The 19,337-nt window shown below is 50.0% G+C and overlaps 1 protein-coding gene across 1 annotated transcript in view; it reads left to right on the top strand.

Annotated features, from left to right (window-relative positions):
- LOC139424179 (regulating synaptic membrane exocytosis protein 2-like) overlaps window positions 1–19,337 on the top strand; it is a 208,372-nt gene that overhangs the window by 27,354 nt on the left and 161,681 nt on the right. The window contains exons 2-3 of the mRNA XM_071175864.1: window positions 17,418–17,649; window positions 19,106–19,117. Of these exons, the coding sequence (XP_071031965.1) occupies window positions 17,418–17,649; window positions 19,106–19,117 (244 nt within the window). The remainder of the gene's footprint in view (window positions 1–17,417; window positions 17,650–19,105; window positions 19,118–19,337) is intronic.

Below are 19,337 nucleotides of genomic sequence, written 5' to 3'. Positions count from 1 at the left end.
TGGGTTATAGTACTGGGGCTGGGGTATAGGGCTAGGGTTGGGGTATAGGGCTGGGGTATAGGGCTGGTGCATAGTTCTGGGGTTGGGGTATACGACTGGCATATAGTACTGGGGTATAGTACTAGGGTTGGGTTATAGTACTGGGCCTGGGGTATAGGGCTAGGGTTGGGGTATAAGGCTGGGGTATAGGGCTGGTGCATAGTTCTGGGGTTGGGGTATACGGCTGGCATATAGTACTGGGGTATAGTACTGGGGTTGGGTTATAGTACTGGGGCTGGGGTATAGGGCTAGGGTTGGGGTATAGGGCTGGGGTATAGGGCTGGTGCATAGTTCTGGGGTTGGGGTATACAGCTGGCATATAGTACTTGGGTATAGTACTGGGGCTGGGGTATGGGGCTGGCATATATTACCGGGGCTGGGGTATAGTACTGGGGCTGGTGTATAGGGCTGGCGTATAGTACTGGGTCTGGGGTATAGTACTGGGGCTGGTGTATAGTACTGGGGTTGGGGTATAGTATTGGGGCTGGGGTATAATACTGAGGCTGGTGTATAGGGCTGGCGTATAGTACTGGGGCTGGGGTATAGTACTGGGGCTGGGGTATAGTACTGGGGTTGGGGTATAGTACTGGGCTATAGTACTGGGTCTGGCATATAGTGCTGGGGTTTTGTACTGGGGCTGGGGTATAGTACTGGGGCTGGGGTATAGGGCTGGGGTTGGGGGTATAGTACTGGGGCTGGCATATAGTACTGGGTTATTGCACTGGTGCTGGGGTATAGGGCTGGGTTTGGGGTATACGGCTGAGGTATAGTACTGGGGTTGGGGTATAGTACTGGGGTTGGGGTATAGGGCTGGGGTATAGGGCTGGGGTATATGGCTGGGGTTGGGGTATAGTACTGGGTTCGGGGTGTAGTACCGGGGTTGGGGTATAGTACTGGGGTTGGGGTATAGGGCTGGGGTATAGGGCTGGGGTATAGGGTTGGGGTATAGTACTGGGGTTGGGGTATAATACTGGGGTTGGAGTGTAGTACTGGGGTTGGGGTATAGTACTGGGGTTGGCGTATAGTACTGGGGTTGGGGTATAGGGCTGGGGTATAGGGCTGGGGTATAGGGTTGGGGTATAGGGCTGGGGTATAGTACTGGGGTTGGGGTGTAGTACTGGGGTTGGGGTATATGGCTATGTTATAGGGCTGGGGTATAGGGTTGGGGTATAGGGCTGGGGTATAGTACTGGGTTTGGGGTATAGTACTGGGGTTGGGGTATAGGGCTGGGGTTGGGGTATAGGGTTGGGGTAGAGGGCTGGGGTATAGTACTGATGTTGGGGTATAGTACTGGGGTTGGGGTATAGTACTGGGGTTGGGGTATAGTACTGGGGTTGGGGTATAGGGCTGGGGTTGGGGTTGGGGTATAATACTGGGGTTGGGGTATAGGGCTGGGGATGTGGTATAGCACTGGGGTTGGGGTATAGTACTTTTGGTTGGGGTATTGGGTTGGGATATAATACTGGGGCTGGGGTATAGTGCTGGGGCTGGTGTATAGGGCTGGCGTATAGTACTGAGGCTTGGGTATAGGGCTGGCGTATAGTACTGGGATTGGGGTATGGGGCTGGCGTATATTACTGGGGCTGGGGTATAGATAGTACTGGGGCTGGGGTATAGGGCTGGCGTATATTACTGGGGTTGGGGTATAGTACTGGGGTTGGGGTATAGGGCTGGCATATAGTACTGGTGTATAGTACTGGGGTTGGGGTATAGTTTTGGGGCTGGTGTATAGTACTGGGTTGGGGTATAGTACTGGGGTTGGGGTATAGGACTGGGGTTGGGGTTTAGGGCTGGGGTATAGTACTGGGGTTGGGGTATAGTACTGGGGTTGGAGTATAGGGCTGGGGTATAGGGCTGGCGTATAGTGTTGTGGTTGGGGTATAGGGCTAGCATATAGTGCTGGTGTATAGTACTGGGGTTGGGGTATAGTGTTGGGGCTGGGGTATAGTACTGGGGCTGGGGTTTGGGCTGTCGTATAGTACTGGGGTTGGGGTACAGGGCTGGTGTATATTACTGGGCCTGGGGTATAGTACTGTGGTTGGGGTATAGGGCTGGCATATAGTACTGGGGCTGGGGTATATGGCTTGCGTATATTACTGGGGCTGGGGTACATATAGTACTGGGGCTGGGGTATAGGGCTGGTGTATAGTACTGGGGCTGGGGTATAGTACTGAGGTTGGGGTATAGGGCTGGGGTATAGTACTGGGGTTGGGGTATAGGGCTGGGGTATAGTATCGGGGTTGGGGTATAGGGCTGAGGTATAGTACTGGGGTTGGGGTATAGTACTGGGGTTGGGGTATAGGGCTGGGGTATAGGGCTGGGGTATATGGCTGGGGTTGGGGTATAGTACTGGGGTCGGGGTGTAGTACCAGGGTTGGGGTATAGTACTGCGGTTGGGCTATAGGGCTGGGGTATAGGGCTGGGGTATAGGGTTGGGGAATAGTACTGGGGTTGGGGTATAGTACTGGTGTTGGAGTGTAGTACTGGGGTTGGGGTATAGTACTCGGGTTGGGGTATAGGGCTGGGGTATAGGGCTGGGGTATAGGGTTGGGGTATAGGGCTGGGGTATAGTACTGGGGTTGGGGTATAGTACTGGGGTTGGGGTATAGTACTGGGGTTGGGGTATTGGGCTGGAGCTGGCGTATAGTACTGGGGCTGGTGTATAGTACTGGGGTTGGGGTATATGGCTATGTTATAGGGCTGGGGTATAGGGTTGGGGTATAGGGCTGGGGTATAGTACTGGGGTTGGGGTATAGTACTGGGGTTGGGGTATAGGGCTGGGGTTGGGGTATAGGGTTGGGTAGAGGGCTGGGGTATAGTACTGATGTTGGGGTATAGTACTGGGGTTGGGGTATAGTACTGGGGTTGGGGTATAGTACTGGGGTTGGGGTATAGGGCTGGGGTTGGGGTTGGGGTATAATACTGGGGTTGGGGTATAGGGCTGGGGATGTGGTATAGCACTGGGGTTGGGGTATAGTACTTTTGGTTGGGGTATTGGGTTGGGATATAATACTGGGGCTGGGGTATAGTACTGGGGCTGGGGTATAGGGCTGGCGTATAGTACTGAGGCTTGGGTATAGGGCTGGCGTATAGTACTGGGATTAGGGCTGGGGGTATGGGGCTGGCGTATATTACTGGGGCTGCTAGGGTATAGTATAGTATAGTACTGGGGCTGGGGTATAGGGCTGGCGTATATTACTGGGGTTGGGGTATAGGGGTTGGGGTATAGTGCTGGTGTATAGTACTGGGGTTGGAGTGTAGTACTGGGGTTGGGGTATAGTACTCGGGTTGGGGTATAGGGCTGGGGTATAGGGCTGGGGTATAGGGTTGGGGTATAGGGCTGGGGTACTGGGGTTGGGGTATAGTACTGGGGTTGGGGTATAGTACTGGGGTTGGGGTATTGGGCTGGGGCTGGCGTATAGTACTGGGGCTGGTGTATAGTACTGGGGTTGGGGTATATGGCTATGTTATAGGGCTGGGGTATAGGGTTGGGGTATAGGGCTGGGGTATAGTACTGGGGTTGGGGTATAGTACTGGGGTTGGGGTATAGGGCTGGGGTTGGGGTATAGGGTTGGGGTAGAGGGCTGGGGTATAGTACTGATGTTGGGGTATAGTACTGGGGTTGGGGTATAGTACTGGGGTTGGGGTATAGTACTGGGGTTGGGGTATAGGGCTGGGGTTGGGGTTGGGGTATAATACTGGGGTTGGGGTATAGGGCTGGGGATGTGGGGTATATGGCTGGGGTTGGAGTATAAGGCTGGGGTATAGGGCTGGTGCATAGTTCTGGGGTTGGGGTATACGGCTGGCATATAGTACTGGGGTATAGTACTGGAGTTGGGTTATAGTACTGGGGCTGGGGTATAGTGCTAGGGTTGGTGTATAGGGCTGGGGTATAGGGCTGGTGCATAGTTCTGGGGTTGGGGTATACGGCTGGCATATAGTACTTGGGTATAGTGCTGGGGCTGGGGTATAGGGTTGGCGTATTGTACTGGGGCTGGGGTATGGGGCTGGCATATATTACCTGGGCTGGGTTATAGCACTGGGGCTGGTGTATAGGGCTGGCGTATAGTACTGGGGCTGGGGTATAGTACTGGGGCTGGTGTATAGTACTGGGGTTGGGGTATATTACTGGGGTTGGGGGTATAGGGCTGGGGTATAGTACTGGGGCTGGGGTATAGTGCTGGGGTATAGTACTGGGGCTGGGGTATAGTACTGGGTTATCGCACTGGTGCTGGGGTATAGGGCTGGGTTTGGGGTATAGTACTGGGGCTGGGGTATTATACTGGGGTTGGGGTATAGGGCTGAGGCTGGGGTATAGTACTAGGGTTGGGGTATAGGGCTGGGTTTGGGGTATAGTACTGGGGCTGGGGTATAGTACTGGGGTTGGGGTATTGTACTGGGGCTGGGGTATGGGGCTGGCATATATCACCTGGGCTTGGTTATAGCACTGGGGCTGGTGTATAGGGCTGGCGTATAGTACTGGGGCTGGGGTATAGTACTGGGGCTGGTGTATGGTACTGGGGTTGGGGTATATTACTGGGGTTGGGGGTATAGGGCTGGGGTATAGTACTGGGGCTGGGGTATAGTGCTGGGGTATAGTACTGGGGTTGGGGTATAGTACTGGGTTATCGCACTGGTGCTGGGGTATAGGGCTGGGTTTGGGGTATAGTACTGGGGCTGGGGTATTGTACTGGGGTTGGGGTATAGGGCTGAGGCTGGGGTATAGTACTAGGGTTGGGGTATAGGGCTGGGTTTGGGGTATAGTACTGGGGCTGGGGTATAGTACTGGGGTTGGGGTATAGTACTGTGGTTGGGGTATAGGGCTGGCGTATAGTACTGAGGTATAGTACTGGGGTTGGGTTATAGTACTGGGGCTGGCGTATAAGGCTAGGGTTGGGTTATAGGGCTGGCATAAAGTACTGGGGTTGGGGTATAGGGCTGGCATATAGTACTGGTGTATAGTACTGGGGCTGGGGTGTAGGGCTGGGGTATATACTGGGGCTGGGGTATAGTTAGTACTGGGCCTGGGGTATAGGGCTGGCGTATAGTACTGGGGTATAGTGATGGGGTTGGGGTATAGTGCTGGGGCTGGCGTATAGTGCTGGGGCTGGCGTATAGTACTGGGGCTGGTGTATAGTACTGGGGTTGGGGTATTGTGCTGGGGCTGGCGTATAGTACTGGGGCTGGTGTATAGTATAGTACTGGGGTTGGGGTATAGTACTGGGTTTGGGGTATAGGGCTGGGGTTGGGGTTGGGGTATAATACTGGGGTTGGGGTATAGGGCTTGGGTATAGTACTGGCTTTGGGGTATATGGCTATATTATAGGGCTCGGGTATAGGGTTGGGGTATAGGGCTGGGGTATAGTACTGTATAGGGCTGGGGTTGGGGTATAGGGTTGGGGTAGAGGGCTGGGGTATAGTACTGGGGTTGGGGTATAGTACTGGGGTTGGGGTATAGTACTGGGGTTGGGGTATAGTACTGGGTTTGGGGTATAGGGCTGGGGTTGGGGTTGGGGTATAATACTGGGGTTGGGGGTATAGCACTGGGGTTGGGGTATAGTACTTTTGGTTGGGGTATTGGGTTGGGATATAGTACTGGGGCTGGGGTATAGTGTATAGTACACTGGGGCTTGGGTATAGATAGTACTGGGGCTGGGGTATAGGGCTGGCGTATATTACTGGGGTTGGGGTATAGTAGTTTATAGTACTGGGTTGGGGTTTAGTACTGGGGTTGGGGCTGGGGTTGGAGTATAGGGCTGGGGTATATGGCTGGCGTATAGTATTGGGGTTGGGGTATAGGGCTGGCATATAGTGCTGGTGTATAGTACTGGGGTTGGGGTATAGTGTTGGGGCTGGGGTATAGTACTGGGGCTGGGGTTTGGGCTGGCGTATAGTACTGGGGTTGGGGTACAGGGCTGGGGTACATATAGTACTGGTGCTGGGGTATAGGGCTGGCGTATAGTACTGGGGCTGGGGTATAGTACTGAGGTTGGGGTATAGGGCTGGGGTATAGTACTGGGGTTGGGGTTAAGGGCTGGGGTATAGTACCGGGGTTGGGGTATAGGGCTGAGGTATAGTACTGGGGTGGGGGTATAGTACTGGGGTTGGGGTATAGGGCTGGGGTATAGGGCTTGGGTATATGGCTGGGGTTGGGGTATAGTACTGGGGTCGGGGTGTTGTACCGGGGATGGGGTATAGTACTGCGGTTGGGCTATAGGGCTGTGGTATAGGGCTGGGGTATAGGGTTGGGGAATAGTACTGGGGTTGGGGTATAGTACTGGTGTTGGAGTGTAGTACTGGGGTTGGGGTATAGTACTCGCTTTGGGGTATAGGGCTGGGGTATAGGGCTGGGGTGTAGGGTTGGGGTATAGGGCTGGAGTATAGTACTGGGGTTGGGGTATAGTACTGGGGTTGGGGCATTGGGCTGGGGCTGGCGTATAGTACTGGGGCTGGTGTATAGTACTGGGGCTGGGGTATTGTGCTGGGGCTGGGGTATATGGCTGGGGTTGGAGTATAAGGCTGGGGTATAGGGCTGGTGCATAGTTCTGGGGTTGGGGTATACGGCTGGCATATTGTACTGGGGTATAGTACTGGAGTTGGGTTATAGTACTGGGGCTGGGGTATAGGGCTAGGGTTGGTGTATAGGACAAGGGTTGGTGTATAGGGCTGGGGTATAGGGCTGGTGCATAGTTCTGGGGTTGGGGTATACGGCTGGCATATAGTACTTGGGTATAGTGCTGGGGCTGGGGTATAGGGTTGGCGTATTGTACTGGGGCTGGGGTATGGGGCTGGCATATATTACCTGGGCTGGGTTATAGCACTGGGGCTGGTGTATAGGGCTGGCGTATAGTACTGGGGCTGGGGTATAGTACTGGGGCTGGTGTATAGTACTGGGGTTGGGGTATATTACTGGGGTTGGGGGTATAGGGCTGGGGTATAGTACTGGGGCTGGGGTATAGGGCTGGGGTATAGTACTGGGGCTGGGGTATAGGGCTGGGGATGGGGGTATAGTACTGGGGCTGGCATATAGTACTGGGTTATCGCACTGGTGCTGGGGTATAGGGCTGGGTTTGGGGTATAGTACTGGGGCTGGGGTATTGTACAGGGGTTGGGGTATAGGGCTGAGGCTGGGGTATAGTACTAGGGTTGGGGTATAGGGCTGGGTTTGGGGTATAGTACTGGGGCTGGGGTATAGTACTGGGGTTGGGGTATAGTACTGTGGTTGGGGTATAGGGCTGGCGTATAGTACTGAGGTATAGTACTGGGGTTGGGTTATAGTACTGGGGCTGGCGTATAAGGCTAGGGTTGGGGTATAGGACTGGCATAAAGTACTGGGGTTGGGGTATAGGGCTGGCATAAAGTACTGGGGTTGGGGTATAGGGCTGGGGTATATGACTGGAGTATAGTACTGGGGTTGGGGTATAGGGCTGACATATAGTACTGGTGTATAGTACTGGGGTTGGGGTATTGTACTGGGGCTGGGGTGTAGGGCTGGGGTATATTACTGGGGCTGGGGTATAGATAGTACTGGGGCTGGGGTATAGGGCTGGCGTATAGTACTGGGGTTGGGGTATAGTACTGGGGTTGGGGTATAGGCCTGGCATATATTACTGAGGTTGGGGTAAAGTACTGGGGTTGGGGTATAGGACTGGGGTTGGGGTTTAGGGCTGGGGTATAGTACTGGGTTTGGGGTATAGTACTGGGGTTGGGGTATAGGGCTGGAGTATAGTATTGGGGTTGGGGTATAGGGCTGGCATATAGTACTGGTGTATAGTACTGGGGTTGGGGTATAGGGCTGGGTTTGGGGTATAGTGTTGAGGTATAAGGCTGGGGTATAGTACTGGGGTTGGGGTATAGGGCTGGGGATGTGGTATAGTACTGGGAATGGGGTATAGTACTGGGGTTAGGGTATTGGGCTGGGGTATAGTACTGTGTTTGGGGTGTAGTACTGGGGTTGAGGTATAGTACTGGGGTTGCGGTATAGGGCTGGGGTATTGGGCTGGGGTATAGGGATGGGGTATAGGGCTGGGGTATAGTACTGGGGTTGGGGTATAGTACTGGGGTTCTGGTGTAGTACTGGGGTTTGCGTGTAGTACTGGGGTTGGGGTATAGTACTGGGGTTGGGGTATAGTACTTGAGCTGGGGTATAGGGCTGGGGTATATGGCTGGGGTATAGGGCTGGGGTATAGGGTTGGGGTATAGGGCTGGGGTATAGTACTGTGATTGGGGCATAATACTGGGGTTGGGGTATAGGGCTGGGGTATAGGGCTGGGGTATAGTACTGGGGTTGGGGTATAGGGCTGGGTTTGGGGTATAGTACTGGGGTTGGGGTATATGGCTGGGGTATAGGGCTGGGGTATAGGGTTGGGGTATAGGGCTGGGGTATAGTACTGGGGTTGGGGTATAGTACTGGGGTTGGGGTATAGTATTGGGGTTGGGGTATATGGTTTGGGTATAGGGCTGGGGTATATTACTGGGGTTGAGGTATAGTACTGGGGTTGTGGTATAGGGCTGGGGTATAGTACTGGGGTTGGGGTATAGGGCTGGGGTTGGGGTTGGGGTATAGGGCTTGGGTATAGGGCTGGGGCTGGGGTGTGGGCCGTGCCACCTATGATGTCAGAACTATTCTGTGTATATCTCTTCCCCTTTAACGCTTAGCAGAGGAAACCACACTTCTGTCCACTAGAGAGCAGTGTAACCTCAGCCAAATACAGTCAAACCTGGAGGCTACTGCTTATAATGTGTGAAACAAAGAGGGTCAAAACTAGAAAATGAGACAGATATGAAGATATAAAATCTATAGACGTGATGATAGAGACAGACTGTGTGTGTGAGACTGGTCTTAGACTGTCTGTCTGTAGACATCCTGTTTGGTATACAGTCTATGGACATGAACCTGGTTGTCACCCTTTTGACTGTCATCTGACCTCTTTATTGTGAGGGGTGATGTGTGGGTTACTAGTGTCATGAGGAAGAGTGGATCCAGGGATTAAACCACGAGACCACAGGCTCTGTACCAAAGAGGACTTTTTCTAACAAGATGTGTCTGCTGCTGTAAATGTGTTAAGAAATGGTTGGTGAATGGTTTGGAAGTCTGGAAGTAGTGAGACCCTCAGCTAGAGTTCCAGAGTCTTATTCAATCAATTCAGGTGTGACATGACAGCACAAACATCATGACAGCACAATATTTTATTATTCAGTTCCTGTGAATCTTTCTTATTTATGTTTTTACTGTCATTTTAAAACGTTATGATTTTTATTGTTGTGTTTTGTCATCATCATCATCACTGATATCTTGATCATATGCCTTAAAGCTATTACAATATACAGTAATTATGTTCATCATCATCATCACTGATATCCTGATTATACTGTATGGTTTAAAGCTATTACAATATACAGTAATTATGTTCATCCTCGTCATCATCATTGTTTATGTCTATGTATGTATTTATTTGTGTTGTTTTGTGTGTGTTCTCCATGTCTTTGTGTTGTTTTGTGTGTGTTCTCCATGTCTTTGTGTTGTGTATGCACTGAGCACTGAGCTGTCCACACTTATCTTTTTAGGGTCAAAGAAGAACAAAAGCCTCAGCCGGCACAGTAAGTAACACATTACCCAGAGTGCTCTAGGCTTTGACACTTCTTCCTGTTGGTCAATGTAGCTTCCTGTCACAGTGGGCCCCGCCCCTTCTCCCCTGATATTGGCTCGCCCTGTTGTGTCATTTGCATTCTGGGAGCTTCACCTTCAGGCTCCTTACTTCCTCATCCATGTGTGAACTGGATGCTTCTAGTCAGCTACCTTCCGTCCTGCATTGTGTCCAAATCTACCTCTAAACACAGCAACTATCTGATCTATATGAAAACGTTATACTACTCCACTACCACCTTCCTAACTATTGGCTGACCATTCAATGCAATTCCCATTTCCATTGGCTGTAACTTCTTTCCTGCTTTTATACTTCCTCTCCTCCTCTTTCTCTGTGGTTGTAGATGTGGTTGACTGTTCCTCTTTCTTGGTCTGCTGTGACCACAATGAATGTCCCTGCTAGGCTTCCGTACAGTACCGCCACTCTGACTTTGTGTAAGCCTTGCTGGGTGTGTGTGCTTTAATGGGGGATTCCCTTGTCTCAGCCAGCCCAGACAATGTGTTGATTCTTCATCTTTCTGTGGTGTGGTGTACAGTCACGTTGTTTGCTTACTTATTTGAACAGGTGGTTTAGTCCCTTTAGTGGGATCACTGAGCTGGTAAATAACGTTCTGCAGCCTCAGCAAAAGTCCCAAAATGAGAAGGAGCCTGAGCCTGTGTCTGAGCCTGAGACGTAAGTAAGATGTGCACTGTCTGCCCCTGAACCAGACAGTTACTGTAGGATGCCTAAACATACAGTATGGCTGACTAGTGTGGTCTGTACAACATGTTTGACCTCTGACCTGTCAGATACTGCCAAGAGCATAGGCGGCGCGTGAGTCTCAATTTTGGGGAAGCTCATTTTCACCATAAAAATGTTCCTTTATAATAAAGCATTCCATGCATCACCACTTTTGCAGACTTATGTAAGATAGTCTGCTATTCCCAATGTGAGATGGGATAGTCATGATTTATGCTAATAATATAACTCAATCACTGTTTGGGAAATATATGGGCTTTTATAAACACATTTCATGCAATTCTACTACACTTTATATGACTGGAGATGCATTTTTATTGAACCTTTATCTAACCAGGCAAGTCAATAAGAACAAATTCTTATTTACAACGATGGCCTGGCAAGAGGCAAAAAGCCTCCTGGGCTGGGACAAAAACTTTGTAAGACAAAACGGACAACACAGACAGAAGTCACTGGCAACAGCACAAATACAACAGCAAACAAACAGTGGATGTGTGTGTGTGTGTGTGTGTGTGTGTGTGTGTGTGTGTGTGTGTGTGTGTGTGTGTGTGTGTGTGTGTGTGTGTGTGTGTGTGTGTGTGTGTGTGTGTGTGTGTGTGTGTGTGTGTAGTAAAACAAAGTTCTTCCTTATATAAGGCATGGCAAATTATTGACATGGGGTGACAACTAACAATGACATGTCTGAACAACCTGTTCCTCCTCCAGGGACACCAGGTCATTGAGTTTTATGTTGTCTTGGAGGGAGTTCCATGACAAGGGGGCTGTGTAATGACAGGACCTTTTTCCATGCTCAGTTCAAATTTCCGTGACTCTTAGCCTATAAACAAGATTGAGATCTGAGCTTGTATGTGTTTTTATTTCAAGCTAGAAGAGAGGATAGATAAAATGGTAGTTTTCCTAAAATGACCTTATAAATTAGAACTTGCCAGTGTTGGAGCCTGCGTGTTACTATTGATGTTCATCCGACGGATCACAATGGAGAGTTATATAGACATCTCTGATTTGTGACAAAACGAAGGCCTGCATGATACACAGAGTCAAGAGCCTTCACTGTACTGTAGAGCTTGAGGCTCGTACATACATAGCTGAATCTTTTATTACGACAAAAATTACAGGGTATCTTAAACTCTGCTGACTGTCAAACAGATCAATAAAAATCTAATAGGTCAATACTATCTAATAGGTCTACGAAAAGAGGAGCCAGAAAGACAATATGGAAGAGGAAATTATTGTCCAAAAACTGACCCAATGATAAAGACAGTGAATATGCACACTCACCGGGGATACGGCCGATGCTCCGCTAAAATAGGTTACTATTCGCTCAAATAAATTTAGAATTTTTATAACAGGCAGATTAGTCTTTTGATGGTGTTCTCCATACAAAAATAGCCATTTGCTGTTCCATCGAAGTTTTCACGCGATTGTATTTTGAAATATTGCGATATGCCTGGCTGGGCCTCTCTTTCGCTGACATTCGCTACTCAACAATCATCTATTCGGTATTTGCCGTGCACGCTGCCCAAATTGAGGACCCTTCCAGCTATGCGATTTAAACAATCCACAGGTTTTTATTATTTTTAAGAAGCTTTTTGGTGTAGTAATGATTTTATGTATTTTTGTGTAGACTATTCTGTATTAGGCTATATAATTTTGCCAATTAATTCAATTTACTTTAGGATAAACCTTATGTACGCGCAGCCTATGGCCAAGAGTCAATTCTGCTTTCAAATGATACTTTTGGACAGCTGGAGCAAGCACACAATTTTTCTTCAGGAAAATGACCATATTCTTTAGGTTTATTTTACTATGGGGAAGAATACAAGAAATGTAATCAATAAAATGCATGATACATTTTTGGATTAAGTGACAGCCATTTACATTTTAAAACTGTACTAGTGCTACAATAGGAACAGATTATATCAATATTGCATTGTGGTTGAATAAATGCATATTTTTTCTGTGATATAGCACCGTGACTGTGCTATATCACAGAAACATGACATCAGATGGTGACATCAATGTTATGTCACTCAGTCTGACATCCACAAGGAACACAATTTTAATCATTTAAAAGTCATGTCTTGATAAAATAACCTCCTGAGTTCATACTTAAGGCCAACAGGCAGACACGTATTGAGTTTCCGGTCTTGGCTGGGTCCTGGTAGGGATACTATGTTAGCTCCGTCATATGGTATACAGTAGAGGACAGGGCAGGGCTCATGTTTCGGCCTGTTTATGCAGCCTGTGTTAGTGTGGTTCAGAGGTAAGAAGGGTCGGATAGACAGCCAGAGCTGATACAATGAGCAGCATATGATTACATGTCAGCTGTGTCATGCGCGTTTGACCAGGTTTGACCGAGAGGGAGACGGTTGAGGAACGGGAGCCATCCACCAGCTGCCTGAACCTCTCAATATACCCCTCTCCTCCCCCTTTCTCCTCCTCTATTTCTCTCCTCCTCCTTCTCACTCTATTCCTCTCCATATTTTCCCTGGCCATCTCCTCTACCTACCCCTCCTTTCCCTCTCTTTCTTCTTCTCCCTATCTCTTCCTACCCCTCTCCTCTTCCTAACCCTCTTCCTGGTTTAGAGAGAGTTGCATCTTGAATTGCAGCTCTCTAGTGACTCTCAATAGTGAATCTAGAAGCCTCTATATGCCCACTAAACCAGCGGTTCTCAAACTTTTTGGGGCCAGTAACCCCTTTTGCGATAACAAATTAATCAGGGATCCCCCATAACTCGAGTGAGATAAAAATAGCAAGGAGTTTTACTATGACTTCGGTAGTGCATGGCCGGACAATCCAAGTCTCAGACTGTGGGAAGAAACATTTTAAAGACCCACCTCTTGGCAACGGATGTCACGTTCTGACCTTAGTTCTTTTGTTATGTCTTTGTTTTAGTATGGTCAGGGCGTGAGTTGGGTGGGTAGTTTATGTTCTTTTTTCTATGTTGTGGTTTTGTGTTTGACCTGGTATGGTTCTCAATCAGAGGCAGGTGTCATTTGTTGTCTCTGATTGAGAATCATACTTAGGTAGCCTTTTCCCACCTGTGTTTTGTGGGAGATTATTTTCTGTTCTGTGTTTTGCTTCCCTGTTCAGGACTGTTCGTTTTGTTGTTTTATTGTTTTTGTTCAGTGTTCAGTATTCTTATTAAAACAATATGGACACTTACCACGCTGCGCATTGGTCCTCCTCTTCTTCCACCCACGACGAGCGTTACAGAATCACCCACCAACCAAGGACCAAGCAGCGTGGTATTGGGCAGCAGCGATCTCCGGACTCGTGGACATGGGAGGAGATTTTGGACAGAAAATTACCCTGGGCACATGCAGGGGAATATCGCCGCCCCAAGGCAGAGCTGGAGGCAGCAAAAGCTGAGCGGCGGCAATATGAGGAGGCAGCACAGCAGCGCGACAGGCACGAGAGGCAGCCCCCCCAAAAAAATGTTTTGGGGGGCACACAGGGAGTGTGGCAGAGTCAGGTTGGAGACCTGAGCCAACTCCTCGTACTTACCGAAAGAAGCAGGACTGGTCCGGCACCGTGTTATGCGGTCAAGCGCATGTTGTCGCCAGTACGCGCTCACAGCCTGGCGGGCTATAGGCCAGCCCCCCGCAAGTGCCATGCGAGAGTAGGCATCCAGCCAGGGCGTGTTATGCCAGCCCAGCATGTTTGGTCTCCAGTACGCCGTTTCTACCCAGGGTATCCTGCACCGGCGCTGCGTGCTGTGTCTCCGGGGCGCTGGGAGGGTGCAGTGCGTCCTATGCCTGCGCTCCACCCGTCCCAGGCGAATGTGGTTATGGAGCCTAAGGGAGAGGTGCGAGTGGTATGCACCAGATCTCCAGTGCTCACCCACAGCTCGGTTCAACCTGTGCCTGCACTCTGGATGGTCCGGGCTAAAATGGTGATCCAGCCGGGAGGAGTGGTGCCAAGGCTGCGCACCAGGGCTCCAGTAATCCCCCACGGCCCGGTACATCCGGTGCCTCCTCCAAGCACCAGGCCTCCTGTAGGTCTCCCCAGCTTGGTGGGTCCTGTGGCAGCCCCACGCACCAGGCTGTCTCTCCGTCTCCTCCCTCCAGGTCCGCCCGTCTGTCCTGAGCTGCCAGAGCCACCCGTCTGTCCTGAGCTGCCAGAGCCACCCGTCTGTCCTGAGCTGCCAGAGCCACCCGTCTGTCCTGAGCTGCCAGAGCCACCCGTCTGTCCTGAGCTGCCAGAGCCACCCGTCTGTCCTGAGCTGCCAGAGCCACCCGTCTGTCCTGAGCTACCAGAGCCGCCCGTCTGTCCTGAGCTGCCAGAGCCGCCCGTCTGTCCTGAGCTGCCAGAGCAGCCCGTCTGTCCTGAGCTGCCAGAGCCACCCGTCTGTCCTGAGCTGCCAGAGCCGCCCGTCTGTCCTGAGCTGCCAGAGCCGCCCGTCTGTCCTGAGCTGCCAGAGCCGCCCGTCTGTCCTGAGCTGCCAGAGCCGCCCGTCTGTCCTGAGCTGCCAGAGCCGCCCGTCTGTCCTGAGCTGCCAGAGCCACCCGTCTGTCCTGAGCTGCCGGAGCCGCCCGTCTGTCCTGAGCTGCCAGAGCCGCCCATCTGTCCTGAGCTGCCAGAGCCGCCCGTCTGTCAGGAGCTGCCGGAGCCGTCCGTCAGTCAGGAGCTGCCGGAGTCGCCCTTCACGCCGGTGCTGCCGGAATCGCCCTTCCCTCCGGCTCTGCCGGAATCTCCCTTCCCTCCGGCGCTGCCGGAGTCTCCCGCCTGTCCGGTGCCGCCGGAATCTCCTGTCCATTCGGGGCCCGCTGCAGAGGTCCCCAGTCCGAGGTCGGCGCCGAGGGTCGCCGCTCCCAAGGCGCCACTTAAGTGGGCCGAGACTATGATGGAGTGGGGTCCACGTCCGCGCCAGAGCCGCCACCGCGGGACAGACGCCCACCCAGACCCTCCCCTATAGGTTCAGGTTTTGCTAAACTCATGAGGCATTTAGGAGATATATTCTTCAAGACTCAATTGGTATATCATGGTATTCCATACCAAAAATGAATGTAGCAACTAAGGATTCTAGTTTTAAAGTACAGTGCATTTAGGTAAAAACAGAATTTTTTTGCAGAATACAAGAACATAATACATATAGTATGAAGTTAAAAAAATAATAATTGGTGGGGCACTGTGGATACCAAAATCCCTGGTAGCCTCCAAAGCCCATGTGACCCAGGGTTAAGAACACAAGTTGTAGATGAATTATATTACATTTTATTTTATTGCATTGTATTACACCATCTGAACTTATTCCACGGATCCCTTGGCCCAAATTGAATCTGTGGTTTGAAGTATTATTTTTTTGTGTGTCTGGCGTCGGACCCCAATTCGAGAACCCCTGCCCTAAACAGCATACACTGCTACCCAATATGCACATACCATTAACAAGTCTTCTATCTGTAGACTTGTTCTGGTGTCTGTGTGTTTGTCTGTGTGTTAAACAACACCACACCACCACGTCCCAGGTCTAATCTGTGTTCAGTATATAGTGACAGTAGTAGCCCAGTGTTCATTCAGAGTGGGCAGAGCAGCGTGGCAGTGTGACACAGAGAGGTGCCATCCAGGGTCCCGTCTCTATCTAGTGTTCAGCAGGGTGATCGTCATCAGACAAGGCCCAGCCACATCGAGTCACGCGCCAATTACATTTGGGATCTAAATAAAAGGCCTATTTGTGGGAAAGAAGAGGCAGCATGTTTATCACCTACGCGACACCAGGCCATGCATACGGACGGTAAAAAGGATAGCTCTGGTTAATAATTCACGTGACTAATGAATGTTGCAGGGGAAAATGTGGAGACGAAACCAATTCTAAACGCCATATCATGAAGTCAGCCAGGGTTTTAGTTTCTAAGGATACACCCGATTGACATGTGTCATACAAAATGCATGCTGGTCTGTCTGTGTGAGGTAGCGTTTCAGGGTCCTCTGGTCCTCAGGTCCGATTGGACCTGTCATGTGTGGGTGCATTGGGAGAGTATAGGAAAAGATGACACTGAATGTACATCTAGTGTTTTGAGCAGGCGGTGCAGATTAAAAGAGAACGTTGAGCTAAAAGCTTCCTTCCAAATGACCCCCTTTTTTTTATTTGGCACCCTTTTCCCACAGGGCACTAGTCAAAAGTAGTGCACTGTGTAGGGAATAGGATGCCATTTGGGACGTATACAAAGTCTTTTGAAGGGTGCCGTTGTTTCAGTAATCCACATGGAGGCCTACTCAATAGTCTGATTCCTCTGCACTGTCTAAAGGCACTGTTAGCCCGATGGTTGGATGGATGCTGTAGTGTAGGCTACCCAGTCATGATGTTGTTGCTGTGAAAAACAGATGTGATGTGTTCTTTCCACTGAAGTGTGGGCATTGACATTTGGAGGGCTGTATTAGCTTACGTCTCGGGCCCCGCCCTGAAATAGAAACACAGGTACAAATGATTCATTAAACTCCGGGAACCTGAGTAAGTGGAATTAAGTTAGGCTTTTAAACTTGTGATGCAAACTCTATACCTTCCTACCTGGCCCGCCTTGTTTCAGTAAAGATGGGTGCAACTCTATGTGAATGGAGAACTATAGTGACAGTACAACAATATGCAATGCAGAACATACAAACATTTCTCTGACAGTTGTGTGTAACAAACTGTAGGTTATTTGGTTGACAAAACCTTTTGGTTACACTTTCTATAAGTATATATAATCAAGGCCATTATAAAGCATGTTCCTCATAGAAAGTGTTCCCTCCATTTCTATTAGAAAGGAATCAGAGCTACATACGCTGCTTTGCTGTCTACCAACACTAATGGACTTCACACAACATCCTGCAGTTAGCTACAGCACAAAAACATCTGAAATGACTTCCTATCCCCTGAAGTGCATTGTTATACTCTGACGAAAGTAGTGCACTTTAACGGAACTAGGGACTAGAGAGCCATTTAGGACAACGTTTCTGTTCTGAACTGATCTTTTCCTAACTGCGCTCCTCTCTTGCTTCCTTCCTTGCAGGAAGTTGCACCAGCAGTTTGAGAGCTACAAGGACCAGGTGAAGAAGATGGGGGATGATACGACCCCGCAGACGGGGACGACAGGAGAACCCCAGAAGAACCCCAACGACTCTCCTACCTGCGGGATTTGCCACAAAACCAAATTCGCTGACGGCTGCGGCCACCTCTGTTCATATTGCCAAACGAAATTCTGTGCTCGGTGCGGAGGACGAGTGTCTCTGCGGTCAAATAAGGTGAGGAGGTTGAGCCTAGCTACCTCTGTTTGTCTGTGTCTATGAACTCACTCACGCACGCACGCACACACACACACGCATGCATACCTGGAAAAATGTTTTGTAGTGATTGTCCTCTTGTAAGATTACAGTGAGAAGGTGGAAGTAATTTGTCAATACAATTCGTTTTATACAATCACATGCAGGCCAGTCCAGTCCAGCTGTCGTGAGAGAGTGTTTTTGGGTCCCAAAAATAGCCTGACTAGTACATTCATTTCTGTCTCAAATCAAATCCTCCACTGGGTTATGAAACATTAGTGTGAAATCAGAAACTGGGCCTCAAGCCAGATACAGACAGTGGTGCAGCTCACAACACATCCCTACTGACGATCTATACCATATACCAACTCCTACCAATGTTTCTCCCATTCATATTCTCTGCATGACTGTGAATCTGGTGAAGGATGATTCTAGATGCAGTGATTTCTTCAGGTCTTATTTTTAGCATGGCGTCAGGTAGCCTAGTAGTTATAAGTGTTGGGCAGGGCCTCCCGAGTTGCACAGGAGTCTAAGGCACTGCATCGCAGTGCTAGCTGTGCCAGCTGTGCCACTAGAGATTCTGGGTTTGAGTCCAGGATCTGTCGCAGCCGGCCGCGACCGGGAGGAGGTGCGGCACACATTTGGCCCAGTGTTGTCCGGGTTAGCCTTGTCAAGGGATAGCCTTATCTAATCGCGCACTAGCGACTCCTGTGGCGGGCTGGGCGCAGTGCATGCTGCCACGGTCGCCAGGTGTACGGTGTTTCCTCCGACACATTGGTGCGGCTGGCTTCCGGGTTGGAAGGGCATTGTGTCAAGAAGCAGTGCGGCTTGGTTGGGGTGTGTTTCGGAGGACGCATGGCTCTCGACCTTCACCTCTCCCGAGTCCATACGGGAGTTGCAGCGATGAGACAAGACTAACTACTACCAATTGGATACCACGATATTGGGGAGAAAAAAGGGGTGAAAAAAAACATTTAAAAGTGTTGGGCCAGTAGTCGAAAGGCTGCTGGTTTGAATCCCAGAGTCGATGTGCCCTTGAGCAAGGCACTTAACCGCAGTAGCTCTGGATAAGAGGGTCTCCTAATTATGTCATATGTAAATCTCTTTCTTTACCACTGGGGGGAGCTTCTCCCCTGGCGTCTCACAACAGCCCCAAATCTCATGTCTGCTGTGTATTACCATGCTGCTCCACTGTTTAACTAACTAACCTTGTTGTGAAATCCTCCTACAGAGTAAGCCTTGATTTATTATTATGTGACTGAGTGTTTATGCTTGGTGCCGTCCAATACCCTCACTGTCGGAATGCGATGTGTCAAAGTGTACTAATGTCACTCACAATCTTTCTCCCCGTTCCTTTCTTCTCTCTCTCTCTCTGTCCCTGTCTTTCACTCCCTCTATCTCTGTCTGCTGCATTCCTGCTCTCGCGGAATTGCAACAGGAGGACAAAGTGGTTAGCAAATCCTTTTCCAACCCTTTTCGCATCTCGACTAAAAAAAGTCTGAATAGAAGCATCGCTCCTTCGCCCCCATAAGATGCTTCTCAGACTGTAATATACACATACAGTACCCTGAACACATGATTTTTGACCAATCACATCTGTGAGTCAATCATATCATGTTGAAGGCCAGACCAAAATGGAACATATAAAGTATATGTCAGAAAATATATTT

This window comes from Oncorhynchus clarkii, chromosome 2, assembly GCF_045791955.1.
Source record: "Oncorhynchus clarkii lewisi isolate Uvic-CL-2024 chromosome 2, UVic_Ocla_1.0, whole genome shotgun sequence".
Lineage (NCBI taxonomy): Eukaryota > Metazoa > Chordata > Actinopteri > Salmoniformes > Salmonidae > Oncorhynchus > Oncorhynchus clarkii.
The sequence above is the reverse complement of the archived record's forward strand: the minus strand, read 5'-3'. Positions and strand labels throughout refer to the sequence as shown.